General features: G+C 45.3%; 1 protein-coding gene across 5 annotated transcripts in view; it reads right to left on the reverse strand.

Annotated features, from left to right (window-relative positions):
- The window catches only part of GAK (cyclin G associated kinase), a 652,499-nt gene that overhangs the window by 464,034 nt on the left and 164,959 nt on the right, over positions 1-23,506 (reverse strand). For 4 of the 5 annotated variants that reach the window (XM_033916764.1, XM_033916747.1, XM_033916736.1 and 1 more), the window contains one exon: positions 14,395-14,484. The exons of the other annotated variant lie outside the window; for it this stretch is intronic. In XM_033916764.1, coding sequence (XP_033772655.1) covers positions 14,395-14,484 — 90 coding nt within the window. The remainder of the gene's footprint in view (positions 1-14,394; positions 14,485-23,506) is intronic. 5 annotated transcript variants of the gene reach the window in all.

Raw genomic sequence — 23,506 nt, forward strand, 5'->3', positions numbered from 1 at the left:
TGTGGTCTACTGTCTGGTAATGACTTAGGCCCTGATTCACTGAAGTCAGCGATTGGCGCTAAACCTGTGCTGCTAACAGACCCGATTCACAAAATGGTCCACCTTATGTTTTCCTCCTCGATCACCCATTTTCCGATTCGGCCATGCAAATTAAGTAATACCCCATGCAAAATAGCCAAGCGATTGATTCACTTACATTGCTTTGCTATTTTCCATCAGGTTTTACGATCCTAAAAACCCGACTGCTGTAGAACTGTTGGTAACTGTGTTACCGACAGGTCTGCCATTTTTTTTTTTTTTTTAATGGCACATAGCCTGAGACGCCTGAGCCAATCAGGGCTTTAGGCCTCTCCCCATCCATCACATGACGCACTGGGGAGGGGCCTAAGGTCCATATTGCTGATGGCGGCCGGTGGAGGAGCAAGAGGGACTGAGTACCCTTCCTGCTCCAGACATAAAGGTATGGCGGATGACGACGGGGGGGGGGGGGAAGAGGATGGCAGTGGAGGTGGGGCCCTCATGGCAGGAGGGAGTGGCCATCCCTCCTGCCATTTTTTAGGGTTCAGGGAGGGAGGGGGGGTGCTTTGTCGAGGGGGGGGCTTTTTTTTTAATTGGGCAAATTATTTGTGTGTGTAATACAAGCAAAATATCTGTGCCATTTAAAAACAAAAACATTTCCTTATGAGTGGATCAGGACTATTGGTTTGATAATAAGAAGTCAGAAAGAGGTCTAAATCCAACAAAAAACTGACTTCAATAGAAAAATAGTCTATAAAGTGTGATCTATTGGATGTATAAAATGCTCAGAGACATGAAACTCTGAAGGGAAGGCTGCTAAACCTGCCTAAAAAAGAGTTCACCTTCCAGTCATTGCACCTTCATAAATCTGAGATCACACTTCAAGCCTCTGAGAGATATTAATAAAATTCTTATAATGCTTCAAATGTGTTGAAGATGATATCTCCTCTTCTTTTAACAAAAAACAGCCATCACTATGTTCATAAGACGTATTAATGTTCACTTAGCTTTTTAAAGTTTGGCTTAGGGGGTCCCAACGTGGCCCCGTTTCAATCTCTGCTTCAGGAGACCCGATTGCAGGTGTTCTAAAAGCTTGGTGCTGAGAAATAGTAGTAATTCTACGCTTCGTGATGTTCAGTCACATCGCTGCTGGATCTGAATGTTGGAATCTTTCAGAATTAACATTCAGAATCTCGGCGAGAGGGAGAATTAGAAGGCCTTGAGCATGCGCAGATGCATGCTCAAGGCCCTGCAGAGGCAGGAAGATCTTCAAGTGGCACCAGCATGTCCTGTGAGCTGCGTGCCGGTGCCAGACAGGGGGGAGGTAAGTTCAAGTTGTTCGGGCGGGGGGGTGCCGGTTCGCGCGTGCGGGGGGGAGGGGGCTTTGCGAGTGGGGGGGAGCGATGTCGGTTCTCGGGGGAGGGGGTGCTCGCAAATCACATCAACACTCGGTTTGTGAGACAAGTTTTGCCAGAATGTTTTGCTCGTCTTGCAAAACACTCGCAAACTGGGTTACTCGCAAACCCAGGTTTGACTGTATTATCTTCCTCAGTCTAATTTTCTGGGCTTCAGCCCTTGGTTTATTTATCCTATTATAGTCTTCCTATTGAGCTCCTGATTGGGGGGGAAGAAGGAGGGGGAGGGGGCTAGCCAACTGTCTCCTCTATATTGTTCTATTAGCTAAAGTAGTCTATTAAGAGGATGGTCCCTTACTTGAACTTTCTGGTATCTTTATTCTAGTTTTAGTTCCTTTAGGAGGGCATTCCACCAGCTTGGAGCCATCACTGAGAACATTCTTTTCCTGACTTGGCCGACGCCTGCAACAGATCATACATGCCATCCGAGAGATAAGAAGCACCCATCTCAATTTTGGCTACTTCCTGTTCCACCAAGGACCAGTCATCAGACTTCCAGTCAAGGGCATGCTTGGCCTACCGAAAACAAGCCCGAGCCACCAGACTGCCACACATTGCCGCCTAGACCGCTAAGACAGTGACATCAAAATTCTGCTTAAGGAGAGACTCCAACCTACGCTCTTCCAAGTCCCTCAAAGCTGAGTTACCGTCAACTGGCACCGTATGCCATTTCGTGATGGCCGAAACCACCGCGTGCACCACTGGTGACTTCAAAGTATCCCTATCCACCTCCAGAATGCGATACAGGCGAGCCAAAGAGCACTCAAAATGAAAGGATGACTCCGGTGCCTTCCACTGCGCAAGCACAATATCCCAAATATCCTGATGCATAGGGAAATAGCAGAGGCTGAGCAGATCCCCTGAAGCAGGTGCTCCTTCATATCTTCCTCGAAGCACAACACCGAGGAAACCTGAAGAATAAGCTCCTGAAGCTCTTCCCGCTGAAAGATGCGCTCCACCGATGCATTCTCGCCAGTTGACGGAACCGAAAAACCTTCGCCAGTGACATCTGTCCTCCCGAGAGGATCCTGGAGGTCCACCAAGAGGTTCATGTCCTCATCAAGCAAGAACTGCTCCCCATATAAAAAATCATTGTCCCAAGAGACTCTCGGCCGCTTGGACGAAAGAGGAAGAGACAGGGACGAAACTGACATTGAGGAGGACCGAACCGGAGTAGACACATAGGGAATCCCCCTCCCCCGGGCCAAAGCAGGACCCCCTGGCTGCCTGAAGATAAGCCTTGTGCAAGGCTACAACAAAATGAGGGGGAAAACATCTTGGCGGCCCAATGGGACACACTACCCAAGCAGTAGACCCAGCAGAAACATGCCCCTATCTCTCCAATACAGGGGGAAGGTCACCTGAGGCCGCAGACAAAATAGAGGCACTTCCCACCAAACTCAGAGCAAAGCCCACCAAGAAAAATGCCCCGAAGCCTGTAGCGGCTCAGAAGCCTGAACCGCTCCAGACGCTAAAGCAGGCAAGCCGGCAGCATCTGAAAGGGAGTCCCCAGCAGCTTCTGTGGTAAGGGAAACCTTCTTTCCCTGATTGTCGGTGACTGAGGAAATCTCTGCATGGGTGGCGGGGAAAGCCCGGGTTTTCCCGCTGTCAGCTGCTGGCACGATGTACTTGCGAAGGGAAACCCTGCTCGCCAGCACCCAAAGCCAATGAAGATTACTCTTCGCAGCGGCATGTACACTGCAAACACAGACCGTCCGAAGCTACTTAGTGTCTGGAGCACAATGATTACTTTTTCCCTCTAAAAGTGCTCATTGTGCAATACGCAACCTAGCTGAAAAAAAGGTGCTGGTTAAGAATAAAAATACAAGTACAGGGAATAGAGGGATCCTTTCAAACCGGCACTGCCTCCTTTTTTTTTTTTGTCAGAACAGACTCCACTTGCTCTCTAAGCCATATGCCTTGCCAGTATCTGTGACAAGGCTTACAGCTGAGGCACCTCTACAAAATTTAGGGGAGGTGTAGGAAATGGGGGGAGGGAATCAACTCGTGACCCTTAGAGTGTGACACCCCCAAGATCAGACGGACCCCCAAAAGGGTTCCCCCCCCCAGTTCAGTCCGGCACCAAACAGGAACAAGAAGGCCACTAAACAATTTCCAACAGCCCTATACTAACCAAGGGAAGACTGGCAACAGCTTACCACATCTGCTGGAGACTGAGAACAGAATGAATATATTATGGGGAAGCACAGCTACTTGTACTACAACCAAAAGTTTGTCTCAGTCTCTACCTGTTGGTCATGGTGAGTTATTACCCATCAGTGAACTATGCCGGTCTGGAGAGATGCTAAAGAATTTAGAGCCATATTTATTAGAGTATAGAACATGTTCATTAGTGTGAACTAAGCTGTAGTAACCATGGCCCACAGACTTCCCACACTACATATTGTCCAATACTACATGTAATAAATCTAGAAACATGCACCAGGCAAAATTTAGGGAGTAGGTATCCCATTAGCTTCTTTTTTTTTTTTTAAACACTCTACTACTGGGACTCTTAAGTCCTTTCACTGCTATGGGTTTATTATATCCACAAGCTTCCGACCTACGAGGGGTGTTTAATAATTTATCTACCTGATAACGAAAGAAAGTAGCAAGCATGTTTGAAACAAGTCTTAGCATGTTGTTACATGTCTCAAGGTTACTCATGAACAGCTGTGGCTCAGTTTGAGTCTAACATTCCAATGAACAGGATGACAGGAGAGCCCTCGGCAAATCAAGTAAGAAACTGCTAGATTTGGAGCACTGTTCAGTGATAAAATTTCTCACAAAAGAAGGGAAAAAGACAAAGTAGATCCATGAACGCATGACAGCAGTTAATGGTGAGTGTGCCCCATCATCCTACAAAGTAAAATTTTGGAGCAAGCAGTTTAGTCCATTAAATTTTGAAGCAAGCAGTAGAGTCCATTAAAGATGACCCTCACATTGGAAGGCTTATGGAAACAACTTCCATGGAAATGTGCAAGAAAATCAAGGATTTAATTTTGTCAGACACACAAATTAAGGTTTCTCATATAGCTAAAGAAATAGCTATCGTGGCAGGTACAGTTTGGAAAATAATTCATGAAAAGCTGGGCAAGTCTAAGGTTAGTGCAAGATGGGTACCAAGAATTCGAATGCCATGTCAGACGGTCACAAGGCTCCAGTGCTGTCAGGAGAATTTGGAGATGCTCCATGAAGACCAAGTGAATTGTTTTCATTGTTTGGCGACTGGAGATGAGACTTGGGTCTATCACAGAGATCCTGAGTCAAAAATGAAGATAATGTAGATCAGAGGTCCCCAAAGTCCCTCCTTGAGGTCCAAATCCAGTCAGGTTTTCAGGATTTCCCCAATGAATATGCATGAGATCTATGTGCATGCACTGCTTTCAATGCATATTCATTGGGGAAATCCTGAAAACCCGACTGGATTTGGCCCTCAAGGGGGGACTTTGGGGACCCCTGATATAGATGAATCAAAATTCATCCCCACTCCAAAAAAAAGTTCAAGACAATGTGTAATTAGATAGCTTAGTGGGGTTTAAAAAAGGCTTGGATAATTTCACAGGTCATTATTGTTCCTAGAATAAGCAGCATAAAATCTGTTTTAATACTTGGATCTAGCATAGTAACATAGTAGATGATGGCAGATAAAGACCCGAATGGTCCATCCAGTCTGCCCAACCTGATTCAATTTAAATTTATTTATTTTTATTTTTTTTAATTTTTCTTCTTAGCTATTTCTGGGCAAGAATCCAAAGCTTTACCCAGTACTGTGCTTGGGTTCCAACTGCCAAAATCTCTGTTAAGACTTACTCCAGCCCATCTACACCCTCCCAGCCATTGAAGCCCTCCCCTGCCCATCCTCCACCAACCGGCCATACACAGACACAGACCGTGCAAGTCTGCCCAGTAACTGGCCTAGTTCAATATTTAATATTATTTTCTGATTCTAAATCTTCTGTGTTCATCCCACGCTTCTTTGAACTCAGTCACAGTTTTACTCTCCACCACCTCTCTCAGGAGCGCATTCCAGGCATCCACTACCCTCTCCGTAAAGTAGAATTTCCTAACATTGCCCCTGAATCTACCACCCCTCAACCTCAAATTATGTCCTCTGGTTTTACCATTTTCCTTTCTCTGGAAAAGATTTTGTTCTACGTTAATACCCTTCAAGTATTTGAACGTCTGAATCATATCTCCCCTGTCTCTCCTTTCCTCTACGGTATACATATTCAGGGCTTCCAGTCTCTCCTCATACGTCTTCTGGCGCAAGCCTCCTATCATTTTCGTCGCCCTCCTCTGGACCGCCTCAAGTCTTCTTACGTCTTTCGCCAGATACGGTCTCCAAAACTGAACACAATACTCCAAGTGGGGCCTCACCAATGACCTGTACAGGGGCATCAACACCTTCTTCCTTCTACTGACTACGCCTCTCTTTATACAGCCCAGCATCCTTCTGGCAGCAGCCACTGCCTTGTCACACTGTTTTTTCGCCTTTTGATCTTCAGACACTATCACCCCAAGGTCCCTCTCCCTGTCCGTGCATAACAGCTTCTCTCCTCCCAGCATATACGGTTCCTTCCTATTATTAATCCCCAAATGCATTACTCTGCATTTCTTTGCATTGAATTTTAGTTGCCAGGCATTAGACCATTCCTCTAACTTTTGCAGATCCTTTTTCATATTTTCCACTCCCTCTTCAGTGTCTACTCTGTTACAAATCTTGGTATCATCTGCAAAAAGGCACACTTTTCCTTCTAACCCTTCAGCAATGTCACTCACATACATATTGAACAGGATTGGCCCCAGCACCGAACCCTGAGGGACTCCACTACTCACCTTTCCTTCCTTCGAGCGACTTCCATTAACCACCACCCTCTGGCGTCTGTCCGACAGCCAGTTTCTGACCCAGTTCACCACTTTGGGTCCTATCTTCAGCCCTTCAAGTTTGCTCAACAGCCTCCTATGAGGAACTGTATCAAAGGCTTTGTTGAAATCCAAGTAATCTAAGTACTTGCGACTTGGGTTAGCCACTGTTGCAAACAGGATACTGGGCTTAATGGATCTTCAGTCTGTCCCAGTATGGCAATATTTATGTTTTGCTTCTGGAGTTCATGCCACACAAGATAACCATAAATGGGGACATTTACGCCAACACAACAATCATAAGAACATAAGAACATAAGAAGTTGCCTCCGCTGAGGCAGACCAGAGGTCCATCTCGCCCAGCGGTCCGCTCCCGCGGCGGCCCATCAGGCCCATTGCCTGAGCAATCACTTTGCGGAAGTCAATCAAGGAAAAACGATGAGAAAAACTCACAGCGGGAGTATTGCTTTTTCATAACAATATGACGGTGCACATGTCATGACAATCAGAGTGTCATCCAAGAATGTGGGTTTCAGCAGCTGAACCATCTACCTACAGTCCTGACCTGGCTCCCTCAAATTATTTCCTGCTTTCAGTTTTGAAGAAATCTCTCCATGGACAGCAGTTTTCATCTGTTGAAGACATCAAGGAAGATGTGACATCCTGGTCTGAAGGTCAAACAGAAGGACTCTTCAAAGGGGTTAAAGTCATTGGAGGAAAAATGGATAGGGACTATACTGAAAAATAAAACTTTTTAAAAAACAAACACAAAACAACAACTCTACTTTCCTATCGAGGTAGATAAATTATTGAATGTACCTCATTAGAGCTCAGATTGACATGCAAACTAACATAAATTTATTTATATCCCGCAATACCTCTCAGTTCAATGTGGTTTACAAAAAAGCACAGTTACTTACCAAACAGGTGTTACCCAGGGACAGCAGGCAGCTATTCTCAACATATGGGTGATGTCATCCAGGGAGCCCAGATGCGGACAGCTTTGCAAGAAGACTTACAGAAGAACTTTTAGGAAGTTCGCAACTGCCGCACCGCGCATGTGTGAGTGCCTTCCCATCCAACGCAGGGCGTGCATCTCCTCAGTTCAGATAGCTAGCAGAGAAGTCAACCAGGGGAGGTTGGTGGGTTGTGAGAATAGCTGCCTGATGTCCCTGGATAACACATGTTACGGTAAGTAACTGTGCTTTATCCCAGGACAAGCAGGCAGCCTGTTCTCAACCTATGGGTGACCTCCAAGCTAACCAGAATGGGATGGTGGGAGTGTTGGCAATTTAGGAGAATAAATTTTGTAACACTGCCTGGCCGAAATGGTCATCCCATCTGGAAAAAGTATCCAGACAATAATGAGAGGTGAAGATATGAACCGAGGACCAAATGGCAGCTTTACAGATTTCCTCAATAGGAGTTGATCTAAGGAAAGCTACTGATGCCACCATGGCTCTGACTTTATGGGCTGTGACTTGACTCTGTAGATGCAGTCCAGCCTGAGCATAGCAGAAAGAGATGCAAGCAGCTAACCAGTTGGAGATGGTGCGCTTGGAAATCGGATGTCCAAATTTGATTGGATCAAAGGAGACAAAAAGTTCAGGTGTAGATCTGTGTGGCTTAGTTCTTTGCAAGTAGAAAGCCAAAGCACGCTTACAGTACAGAGTATGAAGAGCTGTTTCTCCAGGATGAGAATGAGGCTTTGGAAAAAAACACAAGTACAACGGATTGATTGAGATGAAATTCTGAAACCACTTTCGGTAAGAATTTAGGATGAGTATGGATGACCACCTTGTCATGATGGAATACTGTGAAAGGTGGGTCTGCAACTAAAGCTTGTAGCCTGCTGACCCTGCGAGCAGACGTGAGAGTAATGAGAAAAACCACTTTCCAAGTGAGATATTTGAGATGAGCCAAAGCCATTGGTTGAAAAGGAGGCTTCATCAATTGAGCAAGAACAACATTGAGATCCCAAACCACCGGAGGAGGTTTGAGAGGTGGTTTAACATTGAAAAGACCTTTCATAAATCTGGAAACCACAGCATGAGCAGAAAGGGGTTTCCCTTTGATAGGCTGATGAAAAGCAGCAATTGCACTGAGGTGGACTTGAATGGATGTTGATTTGAGGCCTGATTGAGACAAATGGAACAGGTAATCCAAAACTGAAGACAAGGAGGTAGATTGAGGCTCCTTGTGATGAATAGTGCACCAAGCAGAAAATCTAGTCCATTTCTGATTGTAGCATTGTCTAATAGCAGGCGTCCGAGAAGCCTCTAAAATGTCCTGTACAGATTGAGAAAACTGTAGAGTGGTAGTTGAGAGGTACCAAGCTAACAGGTGTAGAGACTGCAGGTTGGGATGAAGTAGAGACCCCTGACGCTGTGTAAGCAGAGAGGGAAAAACTGGCAGAAGCAGTGGCTCCCTGCTACTGAGTTGAAGTAGAAGGGAGTACTAAGTAGAGAATGACACGGTGAAAAAATTGGTCCCCGTCACCGCCCCGTCCCCGTCTCACCATCCCCGTCACCGCCCCGTCCCCGTCTCACCATCCCCGTCACCGCCCCGTCCCCGTCTCACCATCCTCTTCACCGCCCCGTCACCGCCATTGCCACCCCATTCACCGCCCCGTCACCGCCACTGCAATCCCATTCACTTTTCTTTATTTACGTATAAAGGAAACATTCTTTAAAACTTTAAAACTTAGTTAAATATTAGTTAATAACTATACAAAAACAAAACACGCAGAGAAAAAATTAATTAATATAAATTCTCAAAACTGACACATTTTGATCACTAAATTTAAAATAGTTATTTTTCATACAGTTTTTCAATCACTAATCTTCCACCACCCCTGGGGCTAGCAATGCAAAAACAAACACGACATGTACTTTAAATGCTGCCGTGATTAGCATAGTGACCGCGGCTACGGCTGCAAGTCTCCCCTCCCCCCAGCGATCACGGCAGGAGGGCACCCAACCCCTCCTGTAGACCCCCCCAACGGCCCTCCCGACAATCGCAGCAGAAGGGTACCCAACCCCTCCTGCCGGTCCTCCCAATGGCCTCCCCTAAGATCGCCGGCAGGAGGGTACCCAACCCCTCCTGCTGGACCCCCCCCCCCAACGAACCCTCCCACCCCGGAACCCCCTTAGTCTTACTTTCCAAGTTGGACCGGACGGCTCCTCACACGTATGGCCAGCAGGCTTGCCTCCGTCCAAATGAGGCGGGCCCGCCCCTACCCTGCCCAACCCACAGGATCCTAGGGCCTGATTGGTCTAGGCACCTAAAGCCACTCCCGCTATAGGAGGGGCCTTAGGTGCTTGGGCCAATCAGGCCCTAGGATCCTGTGGGTTAGGCAGGGGAGGGGAGGGGCGGGCCCGCCTCATTTGGACGGAGACAGGCCTGCTGGCCAGACGAGCGAGGAGCTGTCCGGTCCAATTTGGAAAGTAAGACTAAGGGGGTTCGGGGGTGGGAGGGTTCGTTGGGGGGGGGGTCCAGCAGGAGGGGTTGGGTACCCTCCTGCCGGCGATCTTAGGGGAGGCCATTGGGAGGCAGGGGAGGGGAGGGGCGGGCCCGCCTCATTTGGACGGAGGCAGGCCTGCTGGCCAGACGAGCGAGGAGCTGTCCGGTCCAACTTGGAAAGTAAGACTAAGGGGGTTCCGGGGTGGGAGGGTTCGTTGGGGGGGGGTCCAGCAGGAGGGGTTGGGTACCCTCCTGCCGGCGATCTTAGGGGAGGCCATTGGGAGGACCGGCAGGAGGGGTTGGGTACCCTTCTGCTGCGATTGGCAGGAAGGGTTGATCTGACAAATGAGGAGCACGGTGAAACACAGGTAAATAGCGGTTCCTAGAAGGGGGGTACATTGGCCCGCGGGGACAAACCTGTTCACCGTTTCCGCGGTCGGTGAATGGCCTTGTCCCCGTCACCGCAGCGACTGCTAGTTTTCTTCCCCGTTTTCGGCGGTGACCCGCGGCTTAAATGCGGTGGCCGCGGGTAAACCGTCACCGTGTCATTCTCTAGTACTAAGGTTGCCTGGGCCACTGAGGAGCTATCAGAAGCATGTTCCTGTTTCAGTTTGACAAATGTCTTGAGTATAAGAGGGAATGGAGGGAATGCATAGGGGAACTGATTCGCCCTTTCCAGTAGAAAAGCATCTGCCTCCAGTCAGTGAGGAGAGTATATCCTGGAGCAGAACTGAGGCAGTTTGTTGTTGTGGGGAGACAAAAAAAGATCTGAGGATTTCCCCACTGAGAAAAAATGTGATGAAGAGGCGAGGAATTGAGTGTCCACCAGACAGTTTTTCTTTCCTTGAATGTAGACAGCTTTCAGGAAGATGTTGTGAAGGATTGACCAATTCCAAATCTTCAGGGCTTCCTGGCAAAGATGGAGAGATCCTGTTCCTCCCTGCTTGTTGACATAGTACATGGCAACTTGGTTGCCTGTCCGAATGAGGACTACCTGGTCGTGAAGAAGATGCTGAAAAGCTCTGAGAGCATTGAAGATCGCTCTGAGTTCCAACAAATTGATGTGACACTGACGATCTGTGCTGGACCAATGGTCTTGAGTATGGAGACCATCAAGATGAGCCCCCAAAGTGTAGGTCGATGAATCTGTATTGAGGACCTTCTGATGAGGGGGTGTTTGAAACAGTAAACCTCTGGAGAGATTGGAAGAGAGCATCCACCAATGGAGACTGTCTCAATGAAAGAGTCACTCCGATGTGTTGAGAAAGTGGGTCGAAAGTCTGAGCCCACTGAGATGCCAGGGTCCACTGAGGGATTCTGAGGTGAAGTCTGGCAAAAGGAGTCACATGAACTTTAGAGGCCATGTGACCTAGGAGAACCATCATGTGTCTCGCTGACAGTGTAGTAAGGGATGACACTTTGTGACAAAGGTGAATGACAGCATCCTGACGCTGCTGAGGAAGGAATGCTCTGAGTTGTACATCGTCCAAGACAGCACCGATGAACTGTAGAGTTTGAGAGGGCTGTAGCTGAGACTTGGGAAAGTTGATTTTGAACCCCAAACTTTGAAGGAACCAAATAGTCCTTTGAGCCGCTACAATAACCCCTTGAGTGAATCTCTGATGAGCCAGTCGTCCAGGTGAGGGAACACCTGTAGACCATGGTTCCGCAGAGCTGCTTCTACAACAACTAGGCACTTAGTAAAACTCTTGGAGATGCCGCCAGGCCGAAGGGTAGCACTCTGTATTGGAAATGCAGATTTCCCACCCGAAATCTGAGGAACTGTTGAGAGGCTGGATGAATGGGAATGTGAGTACAAGCCTCTTTGAGATCTAGAGAACATAATCAATCGCTCTGCTCTAAAAGGGGATATAATGATGCAGGAGACAACATGCAGAATTTTTCTTTGACTAAAAATTTGTTGAGTGCTCTGAGATCCAAGATAGGGCGGAGATCGCCTGTATTCTTTGGAACTAGGAAGTAACGGGAGTAAACCCCCCTGTTATCTAAAGGAACTTCCTCGATGGCACAGAGACGAAGCAGAGCTTGAGCTTCCTGAAGAAGCGTGGTGTGCGATGAATTGTAAGTATACTCTCTTGGAGGAAGATCTGGTGGAATCTTGAGGAAACAGAGAGAGTATCCTTCCTTGAGGATAGACAGCACCCAGAGGTCTGATGTAATCATCTCCGAGCAGTGGTAAAAATGATGGAGACTACCTCCAATGGGAAGGGAAGAAGACAGAGGCAGAACAATTGAGGTTATGCTCTATATTAGATGGTCAAAAAGGTTGAGAGGCCTTAGGTGCAGCAGGAGTCTGAGATTTTTGCTGCTGTTGTTGATGATGATGTTTCTTAGGAGGCACTAGTGTATAAAGAGCTGCTCTCTATGGAAAATGCCTTTGATAAGATGGAAGAGGCCTGAAGCCTTTAGAGATAGCTGGTTTAGGCTTAGGATGAATGATGGAAGCAAACAATTTCTCATGTTCAGACAATTGTTTAGTAGCTGCCTCGATGGAGTCATCAAATAATTCATTGCCCTGGCAAGGGATGTTGGCCAGACAATCTTGAAGATTGGGGTCCATGTCTACAATGCGGAGCCAGGCAAGCTGGCGCATTGCCACTGAAAAGGCAGTGACCCTTGAGGAAAGCTCAAATGCATCATAGGAAGACTGCAGGAGATGCATGCGGAGTTGAGTCACAGTGGTAATCGCATGCTGAAAACCTGGAAGACTGTGTTGAGGAATACATTATATTTAAAATATTCAGGCAGTGTGTCAAGCAAATGCTTGAAATAAGAAATGAAAACAAAATTGTAATTCAAAACTCTAGTTGCCATAAGAGAAGTTTGATACCGATGTCGACCAAACTTGTCCATGGTCCTGCTCTTTCTTCCAGGAGGGACAGTGACAAACTTTGGCAGGATTGGTCCTTTCCAGAGAAGACTCCACGAGAAGGGACTGATGGGATAACATATTAATCGAAGCCCTTGCAGTGGACCATCCTGTAATTAGATTCCAGCTTTCCTGGTACAGTGGGAATGGAATAAGATGTTTCAAGATTCATTTGAGGTAGGAAAGAAGAAAAAGATATCTGCTCCAAGGAAGGTTGACATCGCTCGCAGGAGAAGTATAGGTATAAGGCTCTGGAGGTAGTGTCCTCGATTTCAGAGTTGGATGCCTGTCTAGAGAAGAGGATCTGTGCCTCGATGAATGTCTCGACTGATGTGGAGAACTGTGCCTCGAACCAGGCAGGTCTCGCTGTCGAGAAGTCTTCGCCCTATGCCTTGGAAAGGGTGACGCCTTATGCGAGGAAGGAGGGCTGGAGCCTGGAGATTGAGATCAAGACACCAAAAGGCATTGAACAACTTGTGTCGAGGTATCTCAAGGCACTGACAAGGACTGGACTCCTTGAGAAACATGCTGAGGCTCTAGACGAGACACTCGCAATGACTCGACTCCTTGCATAGAGTGTGTAGAATCCTGTAGAGGCACTCCCAAGGACTTGACTCCTTGTATAGAGTGAGTAACTTCAGCTTGAGGCACTGCCAAGGATTCGACTCCTTGTGATAGTGCTAAGTGCTAAGACTGGACTGCAAGAGTTGAGGCAGGAGTATGTTTGGCAAGCATATTACCAAACTGATGATCCAAAATAGTCTAGATCATAACCTTCAAATGTGACACCAAAACTTGAGGATCTGGTACATTTGGTGTGGCTATAGTCTCCGAGGAATAGGAGAAAGACTCTTCGACTTGGAGACATGCTTTTTGGGTAGCTTGATAACTACTGCTGGTACCTGACCACAGGGAGGCAGCAAGGTAAGCGTCTCGTAAGGAGAAGATTTAGCAGATTTGCTCAAGGACAAGGATCCACCGAATGAGGAGGTTTTGATTAAGGTCGAAGTAGAAGGCGGAACCCCGGTGAGAAGCTTGACCGGATTTGAGGTCGAGACCAGGGAAAGTGGATCCATACCGCCAAAAAGTTTTTGTACCTGAACTTGACGTTTGAGGGCTCGAGGTTGAAGGGTAGCACAGCGGGTACATGACTCCGGATGATGGTCAGGTCCCAAACACTGAATGCACCACCTATGTGGATTAGTGAAGGAGATCGTGCGCTGGCAACAGCTACACATCTTGAAGCCTGTGACCGGCCGGGACATAAACAGAAAAATAGCCTCAGCGAGTTCGAAGCCCGCAGGCCCCACCGTGACAGAAAAGAAAAATCAAATTAAGTCTTTTTTTTTTTTTTTAAACACGCAATAAAAACACAGCGACCCTGTAAAGAAATAAAACATGAGCCCCGGTGAGAGAAGGCACGAAGTAGAACTGAGTCTAGCGCAAAGCGTTGAAATTGGACTTCTCAGCTCCACAGAAAACTGAGAACTGAGGAGACTCGTGCCCTGCGTCGGGCAGGAAGGCACTCGCGCATGCACAGTGCAGCAGTCGCAAACTTTCTAAAAGTTCTTCGAGCAAGTTTGCTTGCGAAGCTGTCCACCATCCGGGCTCGCCCATATGTTGAGAATAGGCTGCCTGCTTGTCCTGGGATAATATAAAATACTGTACAACACAGCGAATTACAGAATTACAAGAAATTGTCAAATAGGTATGTTTTTAATAATCTTCTAAAAGCTTACTTACCCATATATCTTGTTTTTCATCAACTGGGAAGTTTGCATACAAATCTATTATTTCTGGAGTCCTATATGTTGGGGTAGTGTTCCTCGTAATCTATGAAGAAAAATATCAGTATCTTTGAAATGTTATATTTGTATCAATATCTATGAAATGTTAAATTTAAATGTAAAATGTGAGAAAAAAAAATTATGTTGGAAAAATCCCAAGTACAGGTACCTAAAAACTAATGTAGGGAGACTTTGGTTTGGCAGTGGCTTACATATGGCTGGGCATCATATGCAAAAGGGAACAGCTAGATTCCACTTCTCATCCCTCTTGGATAAAAAAACTACAGATAAAGTGGCTGTAAGTTAGCTGTACATATAGAATCAATGTGTGCAATTTCTCCTGTACTGAGCTTCTCCTCATTAGCAGACTACTTCCAAAAATAGGAAAAATGCTAGAAAAGTGAGGATTCAGAACCTAAGAGAGTGCACTCTGTTTTGTGTGTTGCTAACCACTGTTCTTAAAGATGCAGTCAAAGAAAGAGGAGATAAAAATCACAAATATGGAAAATATAGGGTAGAAGGGAGGAAGCAGAATGCAAGACAGGGGAAAGAAATGTGAATGGTAAATGGAACATTAGTGAACAAAAGGAAATAGATGAATTAAAAATCATAAGAGAGAAAATGAAGATATGATGGAGGATGAAAATAAAGAGAGAAGTGAGCAAAGAGGATGAAACATGGATGCCTTATTACATTACATTAGTGATTTCTATTCCGCCATTACCTTGCAGTTCAAGGCGGATTACAAAAGTAGCTATCTGGCCATTTCCAGAGGAATTGAAGAGTAGAGCGGGTTGCTTCAGAGATTTGGAACGAGTCTTGCGGTGTTAGTTTGTCTTCAAGGATTTTTTGAATAGCATGGTTTTTATTTCTTTTCTGAAATATTTGTAGTCTAGGGTTGTTATCAGTAAATTGGAGAATTGGTAGTCTAGTTTTGCTGCTAGTGTGGCTAGAAGGCCATCTTACAGTTTTTTCGTTTGATGTCTCTGACTGGGGGATGCGTGATCGGTTTGTGGGTTCTCCTATGTCTGGTTGAGGTAATTTGGATTAGGCAGTTGTTTAGGTAGGCTTGGCTGTCTCCGCTTATGGTTTTAAATAGTAGGCAGTAGAATTTGAATATTACTCTTGTTTGTATTGAGAGCCAGAGTGAGTCGAGGTATGCTGCCGTGATGTGGTCGTGTTTCCTCAGTGAATAGATAAGTCTTAGCGCTGTGTTTTGAACTGTTTGTAGTTGTTTTATCATGGTTGCGGGGCAGGGGAGATAAGAGTATGTGCAGTAGTCTAGAAGACCTAGGACTAGTGACTGGACCAACAGCTGGTATTGTTTAATGTCGAAGAGTTTCTCATGACAAATTATTTTTGTATTGTTTTATTAATTTGTGGTTGCATGGTACAGCATCTGTCCATCGTCATTCCTAGAAATTTTAAAATGGGTTGTATGGGGTATGTGATTGAGTTTATTACTAGATTTGTTATGGTTGGGGTTTTATTATTTTCGAGGAGAATGAATGTCTTGTCTGGGTTCAGTTTCAGTTTGTGATTTTTCATCTATGTTGCTACAGTTTCAAGTGCCCTGTGTAGTGTGGACGTTGGTTGGTCAAAAGGAAGGAGAATGGTGATGTTGTCTGCATAGCTATAGGAGGTTAAGCCTAATTTGTCTAGGCAGGTGCTGAGGGATGCAATGTAGAGATTGAAGAGAGTTGGGGATAGTGGAGATCCTTGGGGTACGCCACAGGGGTTGGACCATGGTTCTGATTTTTCTTTGTTCAACTTTACTCTGTAAGTTCCTGATTGTAGGAATCCTTGAAATCATGTGTGTACCTTATCTGTGATTCCTATTGTATATAGTATTTGTAGTAGGATGTTGTGGTCCACCAGGTCAAATGCTGTGGTGAGATCCACTTGTATAATCAGCATTTTTCTACCTGGGCTGAGGTGTTGTCTAGCTGTGTCCAGGAGGGAACCTATTAGTGATTCTGTGCTGTAATTGGTTCCAAAACCAGACTGTGTAGGGTGGAGTATGTTGTGGTCTTCTAGGTAGTTGGTGAGGAGTTTGGCTACAAGGCCTTCCATTAGTTTGACATAAAGTGGTATTCAGGCTATGGGTCTGTAGTTGGATGGTTGATCTGTTGCTCCTTTAGGGTCTTTTAGGATCGGGGTGGTGACGATTTCACCGAGGTCTTGCGGGAAAAGGCCATCTGCGAGCATGGTTTGTATCCATTGTAAGAGGAGAACACAGAATTTGGTACTGGAGGATTTTAATAGGTATGGAGAGCAGTGGTTGAAGTCACAGGCTGTGTGGCTGTATATTTTGTAGTTTGTTAAGGTTGAATCATTGTATAGTGGGGAAGTGAGACCAAGTTCTGTCTGCCGCAGCTGATTCTTTTTCTGTGGGGGGCATTGTGATCTCTTCTAGGTGGGTTGAGGTTCTGGTAAGGGTAGTCCCTGGCAGTTGTGATTTTGTTTTTAAATTATTCAGCTAAAGAGTGGCTGAGGGGTGTCATTATTGGCCAGATAGAGTTTGGTGTTTGGAATAGCTTTTTTGTGTCTTGGGTTTCTTTGCCTATTAGGTTGGTGTAGTGTGTCTTCCTTTTTTTTTTCTTTTAGTTTTAGCTTGTATTGTTGGTTTAGTTTTCTCCATGCTGTTTACGTGGGTTCTTGGTTATTCTTTCTCCATTTTATTTCTAGTTGTCTGCACTGTCTTTTGAGTAGGAGTAGTTTGTCATCAAACCGTTTGTTTGATCGTCTGCTAATTCTGGTTTTTGTTTATATTGGGGCTAGTTCGTCTAAGGTAGCTGTGCTTAGCCTGCACCATTGTGAGATGAAGTCTTTGGGGTTGCATTCTTGGATTGTTGCGTCTGTTTTAGTCCAGAATTTGGAGGGGGGTCGATGTATTTACGCGAGTTGTAGATTGATCTTTGGGGGTTTGGTTTTGTCTTTGGCCCAGTTGATGTTGAAGGAGTATGTCTAGTGGTCTGACCAGAGGGATCGAGACCACTTTCCATTTGATGTTTGAATCTCTGGCAGTTGAGTCATGAAGGCTGCGATGTCTAGTTGGTGACCTTTCTCATGTGTGGTTTGTGAGTATAAAATCTTGTATCTTAGGGCTTTGAGGAATGACAGTAGGTTTTCTACTTGTTTGGAGGATTGGTCTTCGAGATGGAGGTTTAGATCTCCTAGGATTAGGTTGTAAGTTGTTGTTAGTGAGTTTCGGTATATAAAATCTTCAAATTCGGGTCTTGCTGTATTCCAATTCCCTGGTGTTATGTGCATGCAAGTTATGGATCCTTTTAGTATGGTGCATGAAAGTTGGCAGGCTAGTAGATCCATGTAAGGGGTGAATGTTTTGTCTAGTATATTCATGTTTAGGGAGTTTCTTACTAAGATGGCTAGACCTCCTCCTCTTTTTTTTCCCAGCAGACCACTGTTATTTTGTATCCCTTAGGGAAGACTTCCGTTATCCTGGGATCTGAGTCTGATGTAAGCCAGGTTTCTGTGAGGAAAATGCAGTCAAGATTCTCATTTTCTATCCAGTCTTTTATGTGTTCTGTCTTTGGGCCTAGAGCTCTGATGTTTATGTTTAAGTGTGGTATATTCTGTTTGTGCACTGTTCATTGTTTTTGGGTAGATGAGTAGTCTTGGGTGAGGGTGTGGTTTGGTCTTAGAGGGGTTTGTTGGTCTTTTTCTCCATGTTGGTATGATGGTGTGGTGTGTATAGGTTGTGACTAGTCAGACCCCGTGCCTGCCATGGTCCCAGTGAAGGCAGATGGGAAAGTGAATAAGAAACCCAGGAAGGGAATGTACAAGATCCGACCTGGCCCTGATCACGGTGGTTTCCCGGCTGTCCACCAGGGGGAGCCGGAAATAACTAAGAAATCTCTAGGCAGTCAGTATTCAGGTCGCCACCAGGAGAGCTCTAGAGCTGCCCAGTTCCCTGCTGACTCAGCCAGATTAGGGCGTGCCCCTGCATTAGAAAAGCCAGCAGTTGGGAACAGGCAGACAGGCAGGTTAGAGGGAAAGTTAAAGCCTTTCTTCCCTGAGGATCTCTCTGGGCCAAGCAGGAGCGATAGATGTACACCTATGGAGGTGGAAGAGGCTGGTGAAGCACTGAATCTGTGTCTGCCTGATGATGAAGTACCTATGGAATTTCAAGCACAACTGCCAGAGGAAGTGATGAACTTACCTGAACCGAAGGAAGTAGGCTTAATCACCAGATGCAAGCGTTGAGCTGGAAACTGTGAGTTTGATTTATGAACTGTTTTTGGACTCTGCCTTTTTCTGACATTGAAGAAGCTGAAAGTGCCTTTCTGTTGTGGGGAGAGGTTTGCTGTCACCCAGGGAGGGAATTTTAAAGGCTGTTGAAAAAGCTTTTACAAGGCAAACCTAAGGCACTCTCCGTTTCCCAGCCGTACTGTTCAAATTGCTGGAGGCTTTATTTTGGAGTACTGTGAATGGCATGAACTTGTGCAGAGAACTACATTTTGTTTTTTGTTTGTTCCAACCTGCTTGGGAGCAGGCTGGGCTGGCACTGAGTAATTAGGAAGCTCTGAGGAGAGCATTATCTCAGGTGCATTATTTCCTGACTCTGAAAGAAAGAGAAAGTTGGATCTTAACTGGAACTGTTTATTTTCCTTTCTTTTGAGTTTTTGACTTTATTGGAATTTGTGCATTGAACACTACTTTCTTGGTTTGAATCATCCTGACTTATGTTTTGGGAAGTAAAATTGAAATATTTTCCTTCAAACAACAATAGTGTGTTTTTGATTTTTGTTCCTGTTTGTGTCAGTCCAATCCTGCAGGGTGACTCCAGGCCAGGTCACACGCTGGTGTTATTCTTTTGCTTAGCCACTGGGTGTGCTGTAGCGTCCCAGGCTTGGGCTACAGTGTGGCTACAAGGTCTGGCAATTTATGTTTCTGTCCACTGTGATTCTCCTGGCTGGGAAGTGAATTCTGTTAGCAATTCAAATAATTGGAATTGGGGAGATGTTTGCTGCTGTCTTCCAAGTTGGTTAGGAGCAGGATGATCAGTAGGATAGTTTGCATTTGTTTTTGTGGTGTAGATTTCATTGTGAAAGATAGGAGGAAGGAGTTAGTGGGAGTGTGGTTACAGGTGGTCTTTTGGGGTGGATAAGTTGCTTTTTCTCTTGGAGGTTGTTGGTGGCGGGTGGTTGGGGTTTTTGTGTGATTGTGTGTGTGATCAGCGTTGCAAGGGCCATTGGGGGTGGAGCTGGTCTCCCACAGCCGGCCAACTCCTTCCCTTGCTGCGGCTGCAGTCGGGCTGGGTTGGGGCAGCTCCCGATCCAAGTGGAGCTGCCATGAAGAGGAAAATATTATTATTATTTTTTTTTAAAAAAAGAAGCACCGCAAGGGCCATTGGGGGTTGAGCTGGACTCCCACACCTGACCAACTCCTTCCCTTGCGGCTGCTGCAGTCAGGCTGGGAAGGAAGAATAATAAAGAGCAAGAGTGACAAGAAGGTCTAGAGAGTGTGATGTTGGTAATTTTCCTCATTTCAACTTCTGGAAAGGATAGAGGCATGAAGGAGGACGAAAGGGCTATAGAAGGAAAATACAATGCTGGCAAATTTATCAACAATGTAGTGCCATTGAGCAGAAGAAAATGGTGCCGGACAAACCCACCTCAGAGGTGGAGATCATCACAGCCCACGAAATGGACAATCAAGAAGTCACTAAAAGCGAGGTCGTGCACTGGTTCAAAGAGCAAAAACAGTATATTTCAGGATTTTGACAGGATGTGCAGTCAGCATTTGTAGACTTGAAATTGGAGCTGAGTGGCCTTCGCACTGATGTGGAACATGTGGAGGGTAAAACTGCTTCAGTGACATGATGTATAGGCACTACAGATGAATCATTGGAAGAGACTGGCAGCTTTGGACATCATGAGCGATCAAACTGAAGAGCTATAGAATAGGTCCCGTAGATGCAATTTGCGGTTCAGGGGGATTTTTTTTTTTTTTTTTTTAATTTCTTATATACCGCTATACCGTGAGGTTCAAAGCGGTTTACAATGAAGATAGATTAAATATACATTAAAATAAAATAAATAAAAATGGTACTTTGGATTTCCCTAGCTGTCCCGAAGGCTCACAATCTAGCTAAAGTACCTGACAAAACAATAAATAAAAATAAAATAAATTAAATAAAGTAAATTCCAGTCAGACAATAGGATCTGATGTTAGAAGTTCATCCTGGAAATGGCAGTGTACAAAGACTGCAAATCGGTGGTGAAGGACATTTTTTCAGAACTTATGCAGATTGAGCCAGACTTTCCAACGTGTGACTACTATCTTAAGAGCCCACTGAGGCCTGGGTCAATCAAGAGAGGTATTCTCCCCCTCCCCCCTAGACATTATTGCGTGTTTTGGGAACAATCTTACTAAGGAGTGTATTTTCAGAAAGGCCCGTCAGCAAAGAGAGATTGCTTGGAAGGATAATAAACTGTTTATCAATACCTTGCATGGATAACTTTGTTTAAACTGTGTTCCTTCAGGGATGTTACTCAATACTTGAGAAATGGGTCCCTTTACTTTCTGGCTAACGGTGAATGGAAAGTCATGCACGATAAAGACAGCGAAGGAAGCCTTGGCTTGGCTATCACCTAAGCCTGGGCTATGCTATCACCCAAGTGATCTCCAGAACACATAGAACTTTTTAGAGACTCAGCTTGGAAACTGGTAGTTGGAGGATGTAAAAAAAACAAACAAACCTCCAATCAGTTCCCTAAAGGGAATATAAACTGGTCTTCTATATTTACTTTTAGGCCAGTTTTTTTATATTTTTCTGTAGTGCTGATTTGATGTTCATTATTTTACCTTATTGCATTTTGTGGTTGTGAATGTGGTGGGGGGAGGCAAGAAAAATTGCTTGGATTTGTGATTGGCAGAATAGCTATTTAGTGAATTGACTCTTAGCTTTCCCACCCCTACTCCAGTTTGAAATAGAAGAGGGCAATACTGATTGGGTGCTAGACTGTTTAAGACTTGAGTATGACTGGACAAGTCTGACATGATAGTTCCATATGACTGAGTCTCGCTTTGACATGATAGAATCTTCCTACAGGGACAGCTGATCCAAATTCGGAGTGATCAGCGTTAAAAATCTAGTTTGGAAAGTGAGGTTAGGGGTTCAGGTAGGGAAGTAAAGTTGAGCAGGTGGGTACTGAAGAAAGGCGAACCAGGTGGGACATTGAGGGATAGAGCACCAAGGGTAGGATCTTGGAATGTTAATGGTCTTAATGATGCAGGAAAGTGAAGCAGTGTCATATGGGAATCACAGAGGCTTAAATGGGATTATCATCATGTTGTAGGAAACACATCTACATAAACGGGATGCCCATTTCTTGAGACAGATTTCAAGGAAGTATTGGTATATCAACATCAAGGTTTATATCAGGGGATAAAACTTGCCTTAATCAATCTGTACTCCCCGAATGTAAGTCAGGACAAGTTTTTTCAGGGACTGCAAGGAAGATTACTAGACTTCATGTAGGGTGCGATAATCCTGGGCAGTGAGCTTAATGTAGTGGTGGATGCCTGACTGGACAACTCTAAAGGGGAGGGGAATATGGTAAACTGCATAGGAAGGCCCTTGTGAACTATATGAGACACCCTGAACTAGTCAACACTTGGCGAGTCATCCATAGATCCCAAAAAGATTTCACTTTTTTCCTACTCAAATACTCAATATAAATGCTATATGGTCCCACTATAACTTATGGAGGTAGGTCTTAGATGCAGGAACTCAGTCCATCCACATCCCAGATCACAACCCAGTATGGGTCTTGTATTCAGGTCTGGCGGGACGAAAAGGTCCAGGATTTTGGAGACCAATGAGTGTCCCTGTTAGGTGACAAAAGAGTCTGTGATTATGTTGTACGTAATATTCATCTATATATGAAAATTAATGATAATGGAGAAGTAGGAAAGCTATATTGTGGGATGCCCTCAAAGAAGTCTTGATAAAGTGGGGGCGAAAAAGAAGAGCTGGAGAGAGTGGGTTTCTTTGGTCCTAAGGGAGAAAATTATCCAGTTAGAAAAACAAAAGTGGACCACAACCCCCAAACTTTGCAATTGCTTCTTAATATGCAGGCAGAATTTACACAATTACAAATTGATGAGGTGAATTTTGCTTGCCAGCGGTTACAACAGAAATTTTTAAGTTTAAAAATAAATTGGGCTCTATGCTACCTAAGTTCTTGAAAGACCATACTAATAACTGGAATATTCAGAAGATCAAGGGAATGGGTGACAAAATGCTATATACAGATATAGACCACTCAATGCTTTCTGGAGTATTATATTCTTCTTTGTATATGCAGGAAGCCACTGGAAAGTCATATAGGATAGAGGAGCATTTGTCCATAAAGCACAGTTACTTACCATAACAGGTGTTATCCAGGGACAGCAGGCAGCTATTCTCACATATGGGTGACGTCATCCGACGGAGCCCGGATGCGGACGCCTCACAAGCAGACTTGCTTGAAGAAACTCGAAGTTTCGAGTCGCCCGCACCGCGCATGCGCAAGTGCCTTCCCACCCAGCACAGGGCGCGTCTCCTCAGTTCAGATAGCTAGCAGAGAAGCCAACCAGGGGAGGTAGGTGGGTTGTGAGAATAGCTGCCTGCTGTCCCTGGATAACACCTGTTACGGTAAGTAACTGTGCTTTATCCCAGGACAAGCAGGCAGATATTCTCGCATATGGATGACCTCCAAGCTAACTAGAATGGGATGGTGGGAGTGTTGGCAATTTAGGAGAATAAATTTTGTAATACTGTTTGGCCAAACTGTCAATCCCGTCTGGAGAAAGTATCCAGACAATAGTGAGAAGTGAAGGTATGAACCGAGGACCAAGTAGCAGCCTTGCAAATTTCCTCAATAGGTGTAGATCTGAGGAAAGCTACTGAAGCTGCCATTGCTCTGACTTTATGGGCTGTGACTTTACTGTGAAGGGGTAATCCAGCCTGGGCATAGCAGAAAGAGATACAAGCCGCCATCAAGTTGGAGATGGTACGTTTAGAAATAGGATGTCCCAACTTATTTGGGTCGAAGGAA

Source organism: Geotrypetes seraphini, chromosome 1 (genome assembly GCF_902459505.1).
Source record: "Geotrypetes seraphini chromosome 1, aGeoSer1.1, whole genome shotgun sequence".
Taxonomy (NCBI): Eukaryota; Metazoa; Chordata; class Amphibia; order Gymnophiona; family Dermophiidae; genus Geotrypetes; species Geotrypetes seraphini.